Raw genomic sequence first — 14763 nt, 5'->3', positions numbered from 1 at the left:
CACAGCAGCATGTATGATCTTCAGTGATTGTCACCTTTGATTTCACAGTAAAACTACTGGAGAGTGAGTTGGTGAGCATATGGCTGTTAAGTTGAGTATCATCAATAGTTGGAAATTGAACTAAAAAAATGTCAGGTTCTGGCCTGAAACATGCTAACATCTCCTAATATCCCACAATAGACTCACAGATTATAAATAATTTCAGCTTTCAGTTTTATTCTCTCCCGGCATAAGTAGACTCTATTATTTTGTTGCCTTGTGAATAATATTTCACTGTCTCATAAATCGCCCCAATTTCATCCTTCTTCAAGCCTTAAGGAGAGTCCTGCCGTTCCAACATTTCATTATATAACAAATAGGTTTCTAATTTCCCTGTTCATGTTCTTTTCCTGGAAAACCTTAATGCAAATCTGCTTACAGATTGATGCAGCTGTTTCTTGAGCCACAAATTTTATAACACTATTGCTTTTCCAATAGAGACCAAGCTTTGGGATTTTCAAGTACCACTCTCCTTCAATGACTGTTATGATTTTATTTTATTTCTGCATCAAGGTTTGCACTGGACTGAATTTCAGCACTACTTTTCCTGCATTTTGAAAGCACATCCTCTTCTTTCCCCGATCCTAAAAAATGTCGTGTATAGTGTTCTAGGTTTCGAGGACATATACAGCAGAAATTCGCTTTCCTTTGCTCTAACTAAGCAGCCTGAGGATATTTGTAACCATAGCACATCTATCTGAATTTAGTTGCTTAGCAGAAGTGGAGATATTTAATTCTCCCTCACTACTTGGGTTTTGTCAGCTGACAAGAAATATTACCGCAGCGCTGGCTGTTGCGGCGGCAAATTGAAACCACAAGACTTCAACTTGAAAGAGCCTGAAGAAATCTTTTGGTGGAATTTTATCTTTCCACCTGCGGCTGACCGATTCCACTGCCCAGAAAGACACATCCATTTGTTGCGAGCTGCTCCTATAATCTCCATCGACAAAACCCAGTTCGGTTCTCTTTAGGCACTCCTCACGGGGAAGCGCTGTATGTTGACTTTGCTATGTTTGATTTCCAAAAGAACAACTAAAACGGCAGCTGACAGAATTACCAGTCAAGTATCAGTCAGAGTCTGGCACTTAGATCTGATTCACATGCAGCCTAGCTTTGTGACTCACGTGGTTCTAAGCCAGGGACCTCAGCAAGAGACATATTGGTAGAGATGCTGATGGGGGCTTGCTTGGGTTTTATAGGACATTAAGAGGCAGCATCCGTGACCTGTACCCATAAGATTCCATTACAACCTTCAGTCGACCCTTGGGACAAAAATGGCAATGATGATGATGGCGACGATGAAGAAGATGATGATGTCATCATCATCTCTGGACATGGCCCTGGAGTGTAAAAGCACCTTTCGTTAAGAAACACAGTCTTAAGTCATGGTTGCCTCCTCTGCGAAGTGACACTAATGAGCGTGGGAAGCTATTGCTTGTTTTTGATGAAAAGATGCATTTTTCAAGGGCAATCTGTTAGGTGAATGTTATGCATGATTACTTTATAGCCTCATTTATTTATTCACACATTGCATTTAAGATATATTCATGGGTAGCGGATTTGGCACATCTCAGCTGGCAGAACATGATGAGGGTGTCTAGGAGAAAGGCATCCTGCTTTCATCTGCAAAATCAAGAGTTAAGAATTTACAGACACATCTCTAATTTAAAGTCTTGTATTTGAGTGTCAAATGGTAATTTGCCTCCAATTAACATCCAGGTTTATTCTAGCTTTGAAGATGCTGTTAAAATAAGAGAATTGGAGAGAATTAACCCTTCTTGAACAGTAAGCACCCATTCTCTGGAAGTGTCTTTTACTATGCAGTTATTCAAATAAACTTAATGTGCTTTATTTTATTTATTTATTTATTTATTTATTTATTTATTTATTTATTTATTGGTGGTACTGGGGTTCCTGGAAACCCTTCTACCTCCGGGCTACATTCCCAGACCTATTTTATACTTTTTTATTTTTGGAAACAGGATCTCTTAAGCCAGAGAGGCTGGCCTCGAACCTGCGCGATCCTCCTGTCTCCACCTCCCAAGCGCGGGGATTACAAGCGTGCGCCACCACGCCCGGCAACTTAATGTGCTTTAAAACTGATGAAGTTATGTGGAGACTTTCTATGTGTACACAATATATACACTGTGGATGTGGTCTTATAAGCAACCTGTTCACTGTGAAGCTGTAGATATTTATTTTGTTCCCGGAAAAATAATGTCCTACCTCTAAAAATGTGGTGGGGATCGGAAGCAGGGCTTTGGAGAGGACGGGCACAGAGGATGGAGGGCTAAGAAGTTCCATTCAAGACAAAGCCTTGCCCTTGATGTAGATAAATGGATAAAATAAACGAGGCGTCGAATCCCCACACAGGTGGAGTTAGTACCACATTAAAGTCAGACCCTGAATATTCCTTTTCTGGGTGAAAACTTAGAGAAGAGCCGGACGTGGTGGTGCACGCTTGTAATCCCCGCGCTTGGGAGGCGGAGACAGGAGGATCGCGCAGGTTCGAAGCCAGCCGCGCGCGATGGCTTAGGAGACCCTGTTTCCAAATAAAAATATAAAAATGTGTCTGGGATTGTAGCCCGGAGGTAGAAGGGTTTCCAGGAACCCCAGTACCACCAAAAAAAAAAAAAAAAAAAAAAAAAACTTAGAGAATACTGAGCTTAGATTTTTCTTTTACATTTTGCTGAGATCTGTAACTCCACACTTAGGAACTGGAAGGTATCCTAAAGTGTTCTGTAGTCACTCATTTTAAATAATAATGTGAACAATAAAAAAAATCTATGTGTAAGAAGAGATCTTTTGCACTCAATTTCCTTCCTTTATTATTTCTTCCACACAATAAGAGGAAGGTTACTGGAGGCCACCGTTAGAGGCAATTGTTTCTTTGTGCAAGCCATTTTTGCATAATGCCAAGCTAACAAACACTTATAAAAGACTCAGACGCACAAACAAAATGGGTTAAGAGAAGAGAGGCGAAGTTTAAAATGAGTATCTTGTTGCTGCTAGAGAAGGATTCAGATAGAACAGAAACAGGCTGTCCTGTTGGAAAACGGAGGGCGTGGAAGTCAAGGAAATCAACTGGAAAAAGGGCGACCCAGTTTTAGGATTTTCTTAACTGCTAGAAATGAGTTATTAATTAACAAATAACCCCAAAGATCTGGGGCAACGGCAAAATAAATCTAGAATCTTAAAATATTTCTTTCCTTCTATCCTGGCTTCGCCTTCTCAAAAAATATTTACCCCCCTCAATTAACACCTATGGTAAATCCACAATTAGTTTCTTTTGATTGCAAGATAATATTTTATTGTACTTGAGGGTCTGGTCCTTTAAATTTCGGCAGATAAAGAAAACTTCCATGGAATAGGCGGCATTCTCCTCTTGGGTTTAAACCTGTAATAAAATGTCAATGGCAGACTCATTTATACATGTTTTATATATTTCGTGCATATGTGCTCCTCTCTAAACCAATTTAATTCCCATTAATGCTAATCTTGTTAATACCCACTCAGAGAGCAAAGGACTACTCTTAATAAACTATTGATTTATTTGAGTGATTTAGATGGGGGATGGGAAGGAAGAGGCAGGAGGAGAGGAGAAGCCACCACTGGCACAATTGCATTTCTTGAGACAGTTTCCAAATATTAATGAGAATGAGGCTATAATTGGTATGAGCAGGAAATACGAAAAAAAAAAAAGTGACGACGTGACATTCCGCCATCCATAAACATGAAGGCATTGTAAATAAGTTGCCAATTGATAATTTTTCAATACCAGTGCCGAGGTTAGAAGTGAGATGTTACAAAGAAAGGTAGATTTTATTTTTTTTCCCAAAAGAAATAAGGAAAAATGGGATGTGTACTTGGAAGCTCTAGTTGAAGAGGGGATTTCTTAAATAAAACAAATCAACAAAAAAGGTCAGTTAATACTCCTGTCACTCCTTCTCCTATCCCTATAGTATGGCTGTCCATCTCGCCCTCCATACAAGAATACAGTGATTTCCATTAAACTCAATGAAGCATTGGTCTGTCCAATTTCCATATCTTGGGGTACTTTAATCATAGCCAATAAAAAGAATGATTCTTCATAAGGTTACACCCGGGGCTTTGTGGTTTCCTTATTACACATTACAACTGCTTAATGAGACTGGATGACCTAAGACTAGCTAAGAACTTGGAAAATAATGAGAATAAAAATAAGAATAGTATTCTCCATTCGTTTTTCAGATTATCCCCAAACTAACTTCTAGCAAGGTGCAAATGTTTTTATTGTCTATACCCCTTTGGAAAAAGTGGTAGGAAACAGAGAACAGATAAAAGATGGTATTCTGACCAGGATCTACCATTTGGGCTTAAGATAAGACATTTAACCTTCCCGAGCCTCAGTTTTTCTTATCTGTAAAAATGGGGGTAATAATCTCTATGCACAATATCATCGCCTAAAGATCAAAAAGACGTATCTGAAAGCACTATAAAATCTATGAAGTGTTGGGCAAAACTATGTAGTATTATTAAGTAGAGAAATTATTCATTTAAAAAGTAGCACAAATAGCTGGTTGTTGGGGCACATACTTTTAATCCCAGTACCTGGGAGGCTGAGACAGGAGGATCATGGGTATGGCGGCCAGCCTCGGCCACTTAGTGAGTCCCTCCACAACTTAGTGAGACACTCTTTCAAAATAAAGAATAAAATATAGGCCTGGAGGGAGCCGGGCGTGGTGGCGCATGCTTGTAATCCCAGCATTTGGGAGGCTGAGACGGGAAAATCGCAGGTTTGCGGACAGCCTCAGCTACTTAGTGAGGCCCTTTGAAACTCAGTGAGACTCTGTTTCAAAATAAAGAAGAAAAGATAAGACTAGGGGTGTGGCTCAGAGGTAGAATGCCCTTGGGTTTCATCCCCAGTACCACAAAACATAAAATATAATAAAATAGGGCTGGGGTTGTAGCTCAGAGGTAAAACGCCTCAGGGTTACATCCCTAGTACTGCAAAAATATAAATAAATAAAAATAAAATAAAATAAAATAGGGCTGGGAGTGTAACTCAGAGGTAGAATGACCCTGGGTTTCATCCCTAGTACTGCAAAAAAAAAAAAAAAAAAAAAAAAAATATATATATATATATATATATATATATATATATATATATATATATTAAAATAGGGCTGGGGTGTAGCTCAGAGGTAGAATGCCCCTGGTATCCACCCTCAGTACTGAAAGAGAAAGAAAAAAAAAGTAGCATGAGTAAAAGAAAAACATAAGAATAGATAGATATCAATTTTATTAGAGTTGTGTGTATGTGTGTGTTTGTGTGTGTGTGTGAGAAAGAGATAGAGAGAGAGAGAGGAGAGAGAGAGAGAAGAGAGAGAGAGAGAGAGAGAGAGAGAGAGAGAGAGAGAGAGAGAGAGAGAGACTTGTCTTCAAGAGTTTTTTTTATAATTCTTTAATGGCAACTGATGGTTAACACTCGATGACGGGTATACAGAACATAAACTAAAACACGGCAGTGTCGATTATTTATCTGAGCCAAGATCCTCTTCCTTTCCTGCTTATCCAAAAGCTTGAGGTTGATGGATGGATCATTAAGATGCGGAGGGCAGCAAGAGCAAACACTCATTGGGGACAAAAAAAAAAAAAAAAAAAAAAGACCCAAAAGCCAGTGAACCTGCCTTTCCTCTAACTGATGAGTACAAAAATATATTATTATTATTATTATTATATTCTGATATTTTTTTTTCCTTTTTTAAATTAGACTGGTCACTGGCATCCCAGCCGAAGTCCTGGCCGGTCATTAATATTTTTTTCCTTTTTTAAATTAGACTGGTCACTGGCATCCCAGCTGAAGTCCTGGCCGGTCATTAATATTTTTTTCCTTTTTTAAATTAGACTGGTCACTGGTCCCAGCCGAAGTCCTGGCCGGTCATCTGGTAGAACTTGCGGTTGTGGGGCCGGTAGAAGTCCCGCAGCCGGCGCAGCACCTCGCCGTCGATGGCCGGGTGCGGCCGGCCCTTGGTCTTGCCCAGGCAGTGCGGCCGGCCGCTGCCCTCGGCCTTCTTGAGGCACGGGAAGCCCTTGGTCTTGTTGAAGTAGAAGTGCTTGTCGCCCACGATGCGTTTGAGCCCCAGGAAGTCCTGCACGCGGCCCAGCTCCCCGGCCGGGTCGCTGACCAGCCGCTCCCCGCTCACGAAGAGCATCTGGGCCAGCGGGAAGTGGCGCAGCCAGTGCTCCAGGTGCCGCGCGTACAGGCCGATCTGGATGGCGCTCCAGGACGCGTCCACCAGCCCCGCGCTGCGGTTGCGGAACGTCAGGCTCTCGAAGGGCGGGATGTCCGGCCGCTTGGACAGCGTCTGCGTGTAGTCCGACACGGCCCGGGTCACCGGGTCGCGCACCACCACGATCAGCTTGGTGGCCTTGGACATGGCCGAGATGCGCGCCGGCGCCTCGCGCGTCACGAAGTAGCTGGGCGTCTTCTCCATGGTGATCTGGCCGTCCAGGGTGCGGGGCATCAGGTCCCTGCGGAGGGCGGACAAAGCAGGCTGGGGTCAGAGAGGGGTGCCCGGGCCCGGCGTGGTGGTGCGCACAGGCGATCCCAGCATTGGGGAGGCCGGGACAGGAGGATTGCAGGTTCGAAGCCAGCCTCAACAACTTAGATAAGCCCCTCTGCAACTTGGTGAGACCCTGTTTCCAAATAAAAATATAAAATGTGTCTGGGAGTATAGCCCGGAGGTAGAAAAGCACCTGGGCAGAGGAGAGGCAGGTTAGGAGCTGCAGAGGGGTCTGCAGAGAGACAGAGAGGGGGGGAGAGAGGGAGAGAGACAGACACAGGAAAGGAGAGAGAAAGAGAGAGGGACAGGGAGACAGAGAGAGAGAGAGAGAGAGAAATTAGAATAAAAATAAGAAGGAGAAAGGAGAGAGGAACATGGAGAGAGAGACAGACAGGGACAGGAGGGAGGGAGAAAGAGAGAGAGAGGGAGGGAAGAGAGAGAGAGGAAGAGAGAGAGAGAGAGAGAGAGAGAGAGAGAGAGAGAGAGAGAGAGAGAGATGCTTGCTAGGAGAGGCCGTGCAGTGTGCATGCCATCTGAAGTTTCAATCTAATCTACACTAAATAAAAGATGGAATTAGAGTCAATGCACATCCAGGGTCCCGGGTAGCAACTCTGGAAATGACATCTGGACACAGCCCTGCAGGTGTCTCCAGCATGAGAAAGAAATAATACTTCCCTTTTACTTACGGTGTTGGGATGATTAGTAGAGAGGGTAATATACTTCAAACCTTGGGAAATGTGCCTGGCACAGAATACGCCCTATGAAAGTTCAAATATATATAGTGATTTTTTTTTTTTTTTTTTGGTGGTACTGGGTTCCTGGAAACCCTTCTACCTCTGGGAGATTATATATATATATATATATATATATATATATATATATATATATATATATATATATATATATATATGAAACAGGGTCTCCTAAACCAGTGAGGCTGGCTTTGAACCTGCACAGTCCTCCTGTCTCAGCCTCCAAAGCGCTGGGATTACAATCGTGCGCCACCACACCTGGCTGTGATTATTTTTTACATAAAACAAAATACACCTGTAAATCGAGTACTGCATTTCTGGTGTTTGGGAGAGCTCGGACATTGTTCTTTCTTGACCTGAGTAAGGGTCCTAATGTGAGTCTACTTTGCAGGCACATGGGTTCAGGGCAGGTAGTGGAAGATCGATTCCAGTATTTTGAAAATTTTGAAGAAATACAAGATAGGCGAGGGGGGGCCCAAGGTATGGGTGAGGAGAAGACACATGAGGTCATCATGAAGACAAAACAGAGGGGATAGTCAACTGGTTGATGAGAACAGTAGGTCTTAGGACTTAATTTTCAGGCCAAGTAGAATGGACTATTCCAACTTCACTTCTAAGAGTTGAAAAGTTCTATAGTAGGCATGGAGATGGAGAATAGGGTAGATATCAAAATTATAAGGCAAAATTAAGAGGTTAGTTGATCATCCTACAAAAGATAAGGACAGGAGGGATTTCCTCAAACAAATTAAGGATTGTTATGAGGTAGGTAATGCACATTTGTTCTTTCTCTCTAAAGAATTTAACTGAGAATGCACAGCCAAAGGGTAGAAGCAGCCCAAGTCTCCATCAATGGTTAAACGGTATACTGGGTGTGGTATATCTATACAACGGAATATTATTCAACCATAAAAAGGAAAGAAATTCTACCATATGCTACAACACTGGTGAACCCTGGAGGATCCGCACTAAATTAAATGAGCTACTCACCAAAGGACACCACCCTGTGATGGTCTTTTATGGCTTTCAATAACACATATTCATTGTGTGTTTAGTATGTGCAAGAAAGTACAAAAAAAAATAAAAAGGAAGCCACCTATGTGCTTCACCTTTCTTATCAATTTGGGCTACTTTCTCTAAATTCCCACCATCCTCATATTGTCTTCTTTCCCCCTATCCTCATTCTAGAATTGCTACTGGCCCTCTCTGAACATAGCTCCTCCCAAATCAATCAATGAATGAATATTATCACTTTCCCCATTGTATTTTTAATTAAGAGCAAAATCCAAAGTGCGATAAAAAATGAATCAGAAAATTAGTTGGTCAATTGGCCATTCATGAGGAAAAATAAATCTTGACATCTGCTTTTTACTAAAGACAAAAATCAATTTCAGGTTGCTTGCAGACAAAAATATTAGTGGTCAATCATTGAAACTTCTGGGAGGAAACCTAGGAGAACAAATTAATGACTCTTAAGAAGGCAAATGTTTTTTTTTTTAATTTTATTAAATGAGTAAAATAAAAAGGATGAATTGGACTGTTACTAAAATTGACTTTTTTTTTTCAACAAAAGGTACCATTGAGTCAAAAGGCAAACCTCAGACTTGGAGAAAATCATTAGCATATATCTTATGAAAGAGATATACCTACAATATATAAAGAGATCCTATCAGTAAGTAAGAGAACTTTCTTCTTTTACTTTTTTCTTTTACTTTTCTAAGTATCATAAAAGAAAAAAAATGAGAAAAAGACTTGAATAACCACTGCATTGAAAAGACAGTATTCATTTTGGAGAGAGGGTTCAAGATGGCATCCGCCGAAAACAACATGAATTCTCGGAGAAGCCCTGGATACCAATCTTTGGATTAATATCTGCTTGGGACAACTCAGGGGGACAATTCCAGCCATAACTTCCTACCTAGAAACCAGGAGAGAGAGTAGATAACGGCGGAATTGGAAGCAGAATGACAAGGAGGCGCATGCCACGCAAACAAGTGATTTTTGGAAGAGCACCCAAGAAGGGTTTAGAGAGAAGACCACTTCGGCCACACATGCTGGGGACTCCTAACAAGAATAATCTGGGCTGGGTGGAGGGAGCTGAGTAACGCCTTGAGGGAAGTTGAGCCCTGGGTAGCCCAGAGCACAGCAGAAAGTAGAGCCCAGCGTCCCCGGTAGCCCAGCGCACATCACGGGCAGCTCAGCATACACCCCCCCCACCCCCCCGCCAGTGGCCTGAGAAGCCCAGCAGCTCTGTGCTGCGCTGGGACCCTTGGTGCGCTCCTAAGAGGCAGTTCCTGCAAAGGAGATAAAATTCATTGCTGCTAAGTGCTTGATCCCACAACCGCTTCAAAACACACATACTGTTTTCTCATATTAAAAAATATATATATATTGGAGCTGGGCATGGTGGCGCATGCTTGTAATCCCAGCATTTGGGAGGCTGAGAACGGAGGATCGTGTCGTGGTTCATGGACAGCCTCAGCTACTTAGTGAGGCTCTCTGCAACTCAGTGAGACCCGGTTTCAAAATAAAGAATAAAAAATAGGGAAGGGGGTGTAGCTTGGAGGTCAAATGCCCCTGAGTTCCAATCCCAGACCCGCCAAAAAAAAAATATATATATATATATAAAATATATATTAAATATATATAACTATAACTATATAATAAATATATATTTATATTATATATTAAATATATATTAAATATATATAAATATATAATAAATATATAATAAATATATATATATATATATATATATATATATATATATATATATATATATATTGGAGAGGGGTTGAAATGGTGGCAGCAGCAGCCAGGATTCGGGAGATGCAGACAAATCCTATCCAATTCACATGGAACTTTTTGGGAAAAAATCCCCGCGTAGGGGGACCGCTCCCTCCTCACATCCTTAAGAATTCTGAACATTATCTGTGAAGAAGGAGACCAGTGGAGAACTAGGAGGAAGGCGGTGGCAGCGGCGACGGCAGCAGTGGTTGAGGCTAGCATTTGGGAGAAGCAGGGATATGATCCAACCCACCCTGATCTTCTGAAGAAATTGCCCCAAAGGTGGAATGCTGCAGCCGCACATGCTCAGGAATTCTGGACATGTGGTGTGGGAAAAGTGTTGGGGAGAGAATTGAGATGGTGGAGGCAGCAGCAATGACAGCAGCCAGTATCCAGAACAGGCAGAGAGCTGATCCTGCCCACCTTGATCTTTTGAAGAAATTGCCCCAGAGGTAGAATGCTACTACCGTGCACACTCGGGAATTTGGGACAACATGCTGTGTGAATAGGGTGCTCATAGGAGAACCGAGATGGCAGGGGCAGCGGCAGCAGTGGTCGGTATTTGGTAGAGGCAGAGATGCAATCAAATCCAGCCCATAATTTTAAAGAAATACCCTCAAAGGTGCGCTGCTACTGCCATGCATGCTCGGGAACTATGGAAAACAAATCGTGTGGGAAAGGTGGTCAGGAGAGAACCGAGATGGCAGTGGCAGCAGCAGTGGTGGTGGTAACCAGAGTTTGGAGGGGCAGACAGATCAAGTCCAGTCCAACTTGAACTTTTGAGGAAATCTCCTCAAAAGTAGACTGCTCCTGCCACACATGTTCAGGATTTCTGGTCAACATTCTAAGTGTTAAAGGCTTTGGGGGGTTTCAGAGGGAGCCTAGCATGGCTGGGATGGGGCACCATGCAGTATGTTCTGGGAGTCATCAGCCCTCATGGCCACCACGCTCCTCTGTGGAGCAGCAGAGCCTGCTCTCCGGAGTGAAGCCGTGGACTCTGCCTTTGGAGGGAGGACAAAAATCATTGCCATTAGGAATTTGTGGTCCCAGCTTTCACAAAAGACATGTACTGCTCTCTCATATTAAAAAAAAAATACAAAAATCAAAGAACACCGGGCGTGAGGGCGCACGCTTGTGGTCCCTGTGCTTGGGAGGTGAAGACAGGAGGATCACGCAGGTTTGTGGCCAGCCTTGATGGCCTGAGAGACCCTGCTTCCAAATTTAAAATAAAGTGGGTCCCTGGGGTAGAGCCCGGAGGTGGAAGGAAAGGTTTCCAGGAACCCCAGTACCACAAAAAAAGAAGGAAGAAAATAGGGAACATCTGTATACAACCTGATCATAGTGGCAGAGAACAGAGTCTGATACACAGCAAGATAACAAGGCCGGTGCCGGGGCTTCTGAGGCCTGGACGGGAGCCTACCCAGGTGACTAGGCTGGTGCCAGGGCCAGTGAGGCCGGGATCTGAGCCTACCGTGAGGCAAAGCCAGTGCTTGGGCCTCCGAGGCCGGGATTTGAGCCTGTCAAGGGGTGAGGGGCCAGCGAGGCTGGGATCGGAGCCTGCCGAGGGGTGAGGCTAGTGTCTCGGGGCCAGCGAGGCTGGGATTGGAGCCTGCCATGAGGCAAGGCCCATGCTGGGGCCTCCGAGGCCGGGATCGGAGCCTGCTGAGGGGTGATGCCGGTGCCGGGGCCAGCAAGACCAGGATCGGAGCCTGCCGTAAGGCTAGGCCAGGGCTGGAGCCAGCGAGACTGGGATTGGAGCCTGCCATGAGGCAAGGCTGGTGCTGGGGTATCCGAAGCCGGAATTGGAGCCTACCAAGGAGTGACACTGGTGCCGGGGCCAGCGAGGCCGGGAACAGAAACTGCTGGGTGAGCAGGCCAGTGCCGGGGCCTTTGCGAGTGGGATCAGAACTTGCAATGTGGAATATTCAGAGAAATATCAAAGAAAAATTAAAAAAAATCAGATGCTCTTTCTAATATGTAAAAACTAGGAAGCAATGGGTAATAGGAGTGAATCTAGTGGAAGAAAGGGCCCTATGGAGGAGCAATTAAGGTGACCAATCAGAGGGGATGGGAAGGGGAGAGATGTAATCTCATCAAAACGTAAGATGTACGTAAATGAATATATCAGTGTTAAACACTAAATCAAGCATGGGATTGAGGGAGCATGAGGGAATGGGATAGGGACTGGACAAAGGTACTTGGATATCCACACAAGTCTTGTACTCCATTGTAATGTTTGATTACAATACACCAATAAAAGTTTATTAAAAAGACAGTATTCAAATGTCCAATATATTCACGAAAAGGCAATGAACTCCTCAGTCACCAGAAAAATTGCAAATTGAAACCCAATATCAGTATCTTAACTGTGACACAACTGCCTGGAGGGTTAGAATTAAAGAATTCTGAGAGTGGACCAGGACATAGTCTCACCAGCTGGTCACTGGTGGGAGAGTAAATTAGCATACATAAGACTGGCTGGTCATTGGTGGGAGAGTAAATTGGCATATGTAGGAAGCTGGCTGGTCATGGGTGAGAGCGTAAATTAGCATACGTAGGATGCTGGCTGGTCATTGGTGGGAAAGTAAGTTAGCATAAGTGAGATGCTGGCTGTGCCTAGCAAAACTGAGAGTGAATGTACCATTGGCCTAGCACTTTCAACTCTAGGACTATACCCACTAAATATCTCACATTGTTCACTAAGGAGCAAAGAAGCTCCCAAGCTTTTAAAGGTGGGAAAAGGTCCAGTTATTTCTGAGAAAGAAAAAAAAAAAAAGAGTAGCCCTCTCTCTCTCTATCCACCCCCAAACAGAAACAAGTATATAATTATCTTTTTTTGGTAGAATTCTTTTGAAAAGTTAGTACTGCCTAAGGGGTCTAATGGGGATAAAATGTTGTTGGCTTTATTCTAAAATATGGCTCTGATGGATTGCACATCCTCATGAAAGGAACAAAAATGTGGACCTCAGTCTTTCTGCTCTGTGTGATCTTGGATTAGTCACTTTGGATTTCTGGATGGACCTCAGTTTCTTTGTGAGCAAAACAAAGTTATTGCCTGAAATGTCTCTGGGATTTTCCACCTCTGTAATTCCGTGCATGGCTTGGTACTTGAATCCATTATTAATTTCTCAAACGTCAATCTCTGCTTAGCTTCAAACCGCTGTTCTGATGTTTGCTTTCAACCATTTAAATCCAAAGATTTATATAAATAATTGGGCTGAGCAATTCTGCATCAGAAGAATCGATCTAAAAAAATCAATGGCATCTGAAAGAATGCAGTTCAGATAACTGACTCTAAGAGAAGCCACTGAGGTCAGTCCAAGTGGGACCTAAGCTGGTATCTCCCTCGTGCAACGGGACAGGCGGTCCAGAGCGAGTGGTCTCCTCGCATTGGATAAGGCAAGTGTGTCTTTCTATGCTTCCTCTGTGCGTGTAACATCGAACTAAGATATCACGACCTAGCTGGAAGATGAAGCTCACAGATCAGGATGCATTAAAAATAATGAATTCAGGAAAGTCAGGAATTCTAGCCAGGGGCCTTGGGAAGCACATGAGGAAGACGTATGCAAATGTATGTCTTAAGCTTGAACTGAAGACCAAGAGCTGATGTGTTTTTGAGTCTCACAGTGAAAAGGCTAGAATTATCCTAATATCACAGATGAAGACATGGGCTCAGAGACACCATGGCTTGTCTAAAGGCAGATGCTTATTAATAAAAGCTACAGAATGAAAATGTAGACCTTTCTAGTGTGTGTGTGTGTGTGTGTGTGTGTGTGTGTGTGTGTGTGTTAGTTACTGAGGATTGAACCCAGAGGTATTCTATCTCCAAGCTATACTCACAGCCCCCTTTTATTATTATTATTATTATTATTATTATTATTATTATTATTACTATGATTATTAAATTTTGTTTTGAAACAGGATCTCACTAGGTTGCATACAGTCTCACTAAATTGCTGAGGCTAGTCTTGAACCTGTGAATATCTGGTCGTGGCCTCCTACACCCAGCTGGATCTTTCTGGTTCTAAAGTGTTTCTTCCCAAGCTGCCAAGCAACACCAGTGTGACTTCTTCCATTGCTGTTACTGATTTGTTAAAATCTAAGGTTTTAATTTTTTTTTATTTTTTTGAAGATTTAAAGAAGTTTATTAAAAAGATAGAAATACAGAAAATAGTTACAGCCCCATGCCAAAATGGTATGGGGGGGGTGACTCGAATGAATACACCCCAAATCTAAGGTTTTAAAATAGTTCTCAATGTCCTCTGGGTTTCTGTGCTGTCTGTGGCAATATCTCCCTTTTCATCTCCAACTCTATTAATTTGGGTCAATCTTTTCGTTGGGTTGGCTAAGGGTTTATCAACGTTATTTATCTTTTTGTTTATCTTTTTGTTATTTATCTTTTTATCTCTGTGTTTTGCTTTTGTTTTTCTGTTTTAGAACCTTGAGATGTGTCATTGGGTTGTTGATTTGGAAACTTTCCGTCTTGTTTTTGTTGTTTACATACGAACACTCAACTCCGTAACCTTCCTCTTCTATTCCCCTTCATAGCGTCCCAGAAGTTTTGCCTCCATTTTCATTTGATTCTAGGAATTTTTAAAATTTCTCCCTTTATCTCTTTTACAATCCAGTCCTCATTCAAAGGC

General features: G+C 42.7%; 1 protein-coding gene across 1 annotated transcript in view; it reads right to left on the bottom strand.

Moving 5' to 3' along the window:
- Positions 1-5930: 5930 nt before the first annotated feature.
- LOC308275576 (heparan sulfate glucosamine 3-O-sulfotransferase 3A1-like) overlaps positions 5931-14763 on the bottom strand; it is a gene marked incomplete at both ends in the record, with an annotated part of 106115 nt that continues 97282 nt past the window's right edge. Inside the window, one exon of the mRNA XM_080713938.1 lies at positions 5931-6552. Within this exon, the coding sequence (XP_080570064.1) occupies positions 5931-6552 (622 nt within the window). The remainder of the gene's footprint in view (positions 6553-14763) is intronic.

This window comes from Muscardinus avellanarius (genome assembly GCF_963383645.1).
Source record: "Muscardinus avellanarius genome assembly, chromosome: 16".
Taxonomy (NCBI): Eukaryota; Metazoa; Chordata; class Mammalia; order Rodentia; family Gliridae; genus Muscardinus; species Muscardinus avellanarius.
This window is presented reverse-complemented; position numbering and strand designations above follow the sequence as displayed.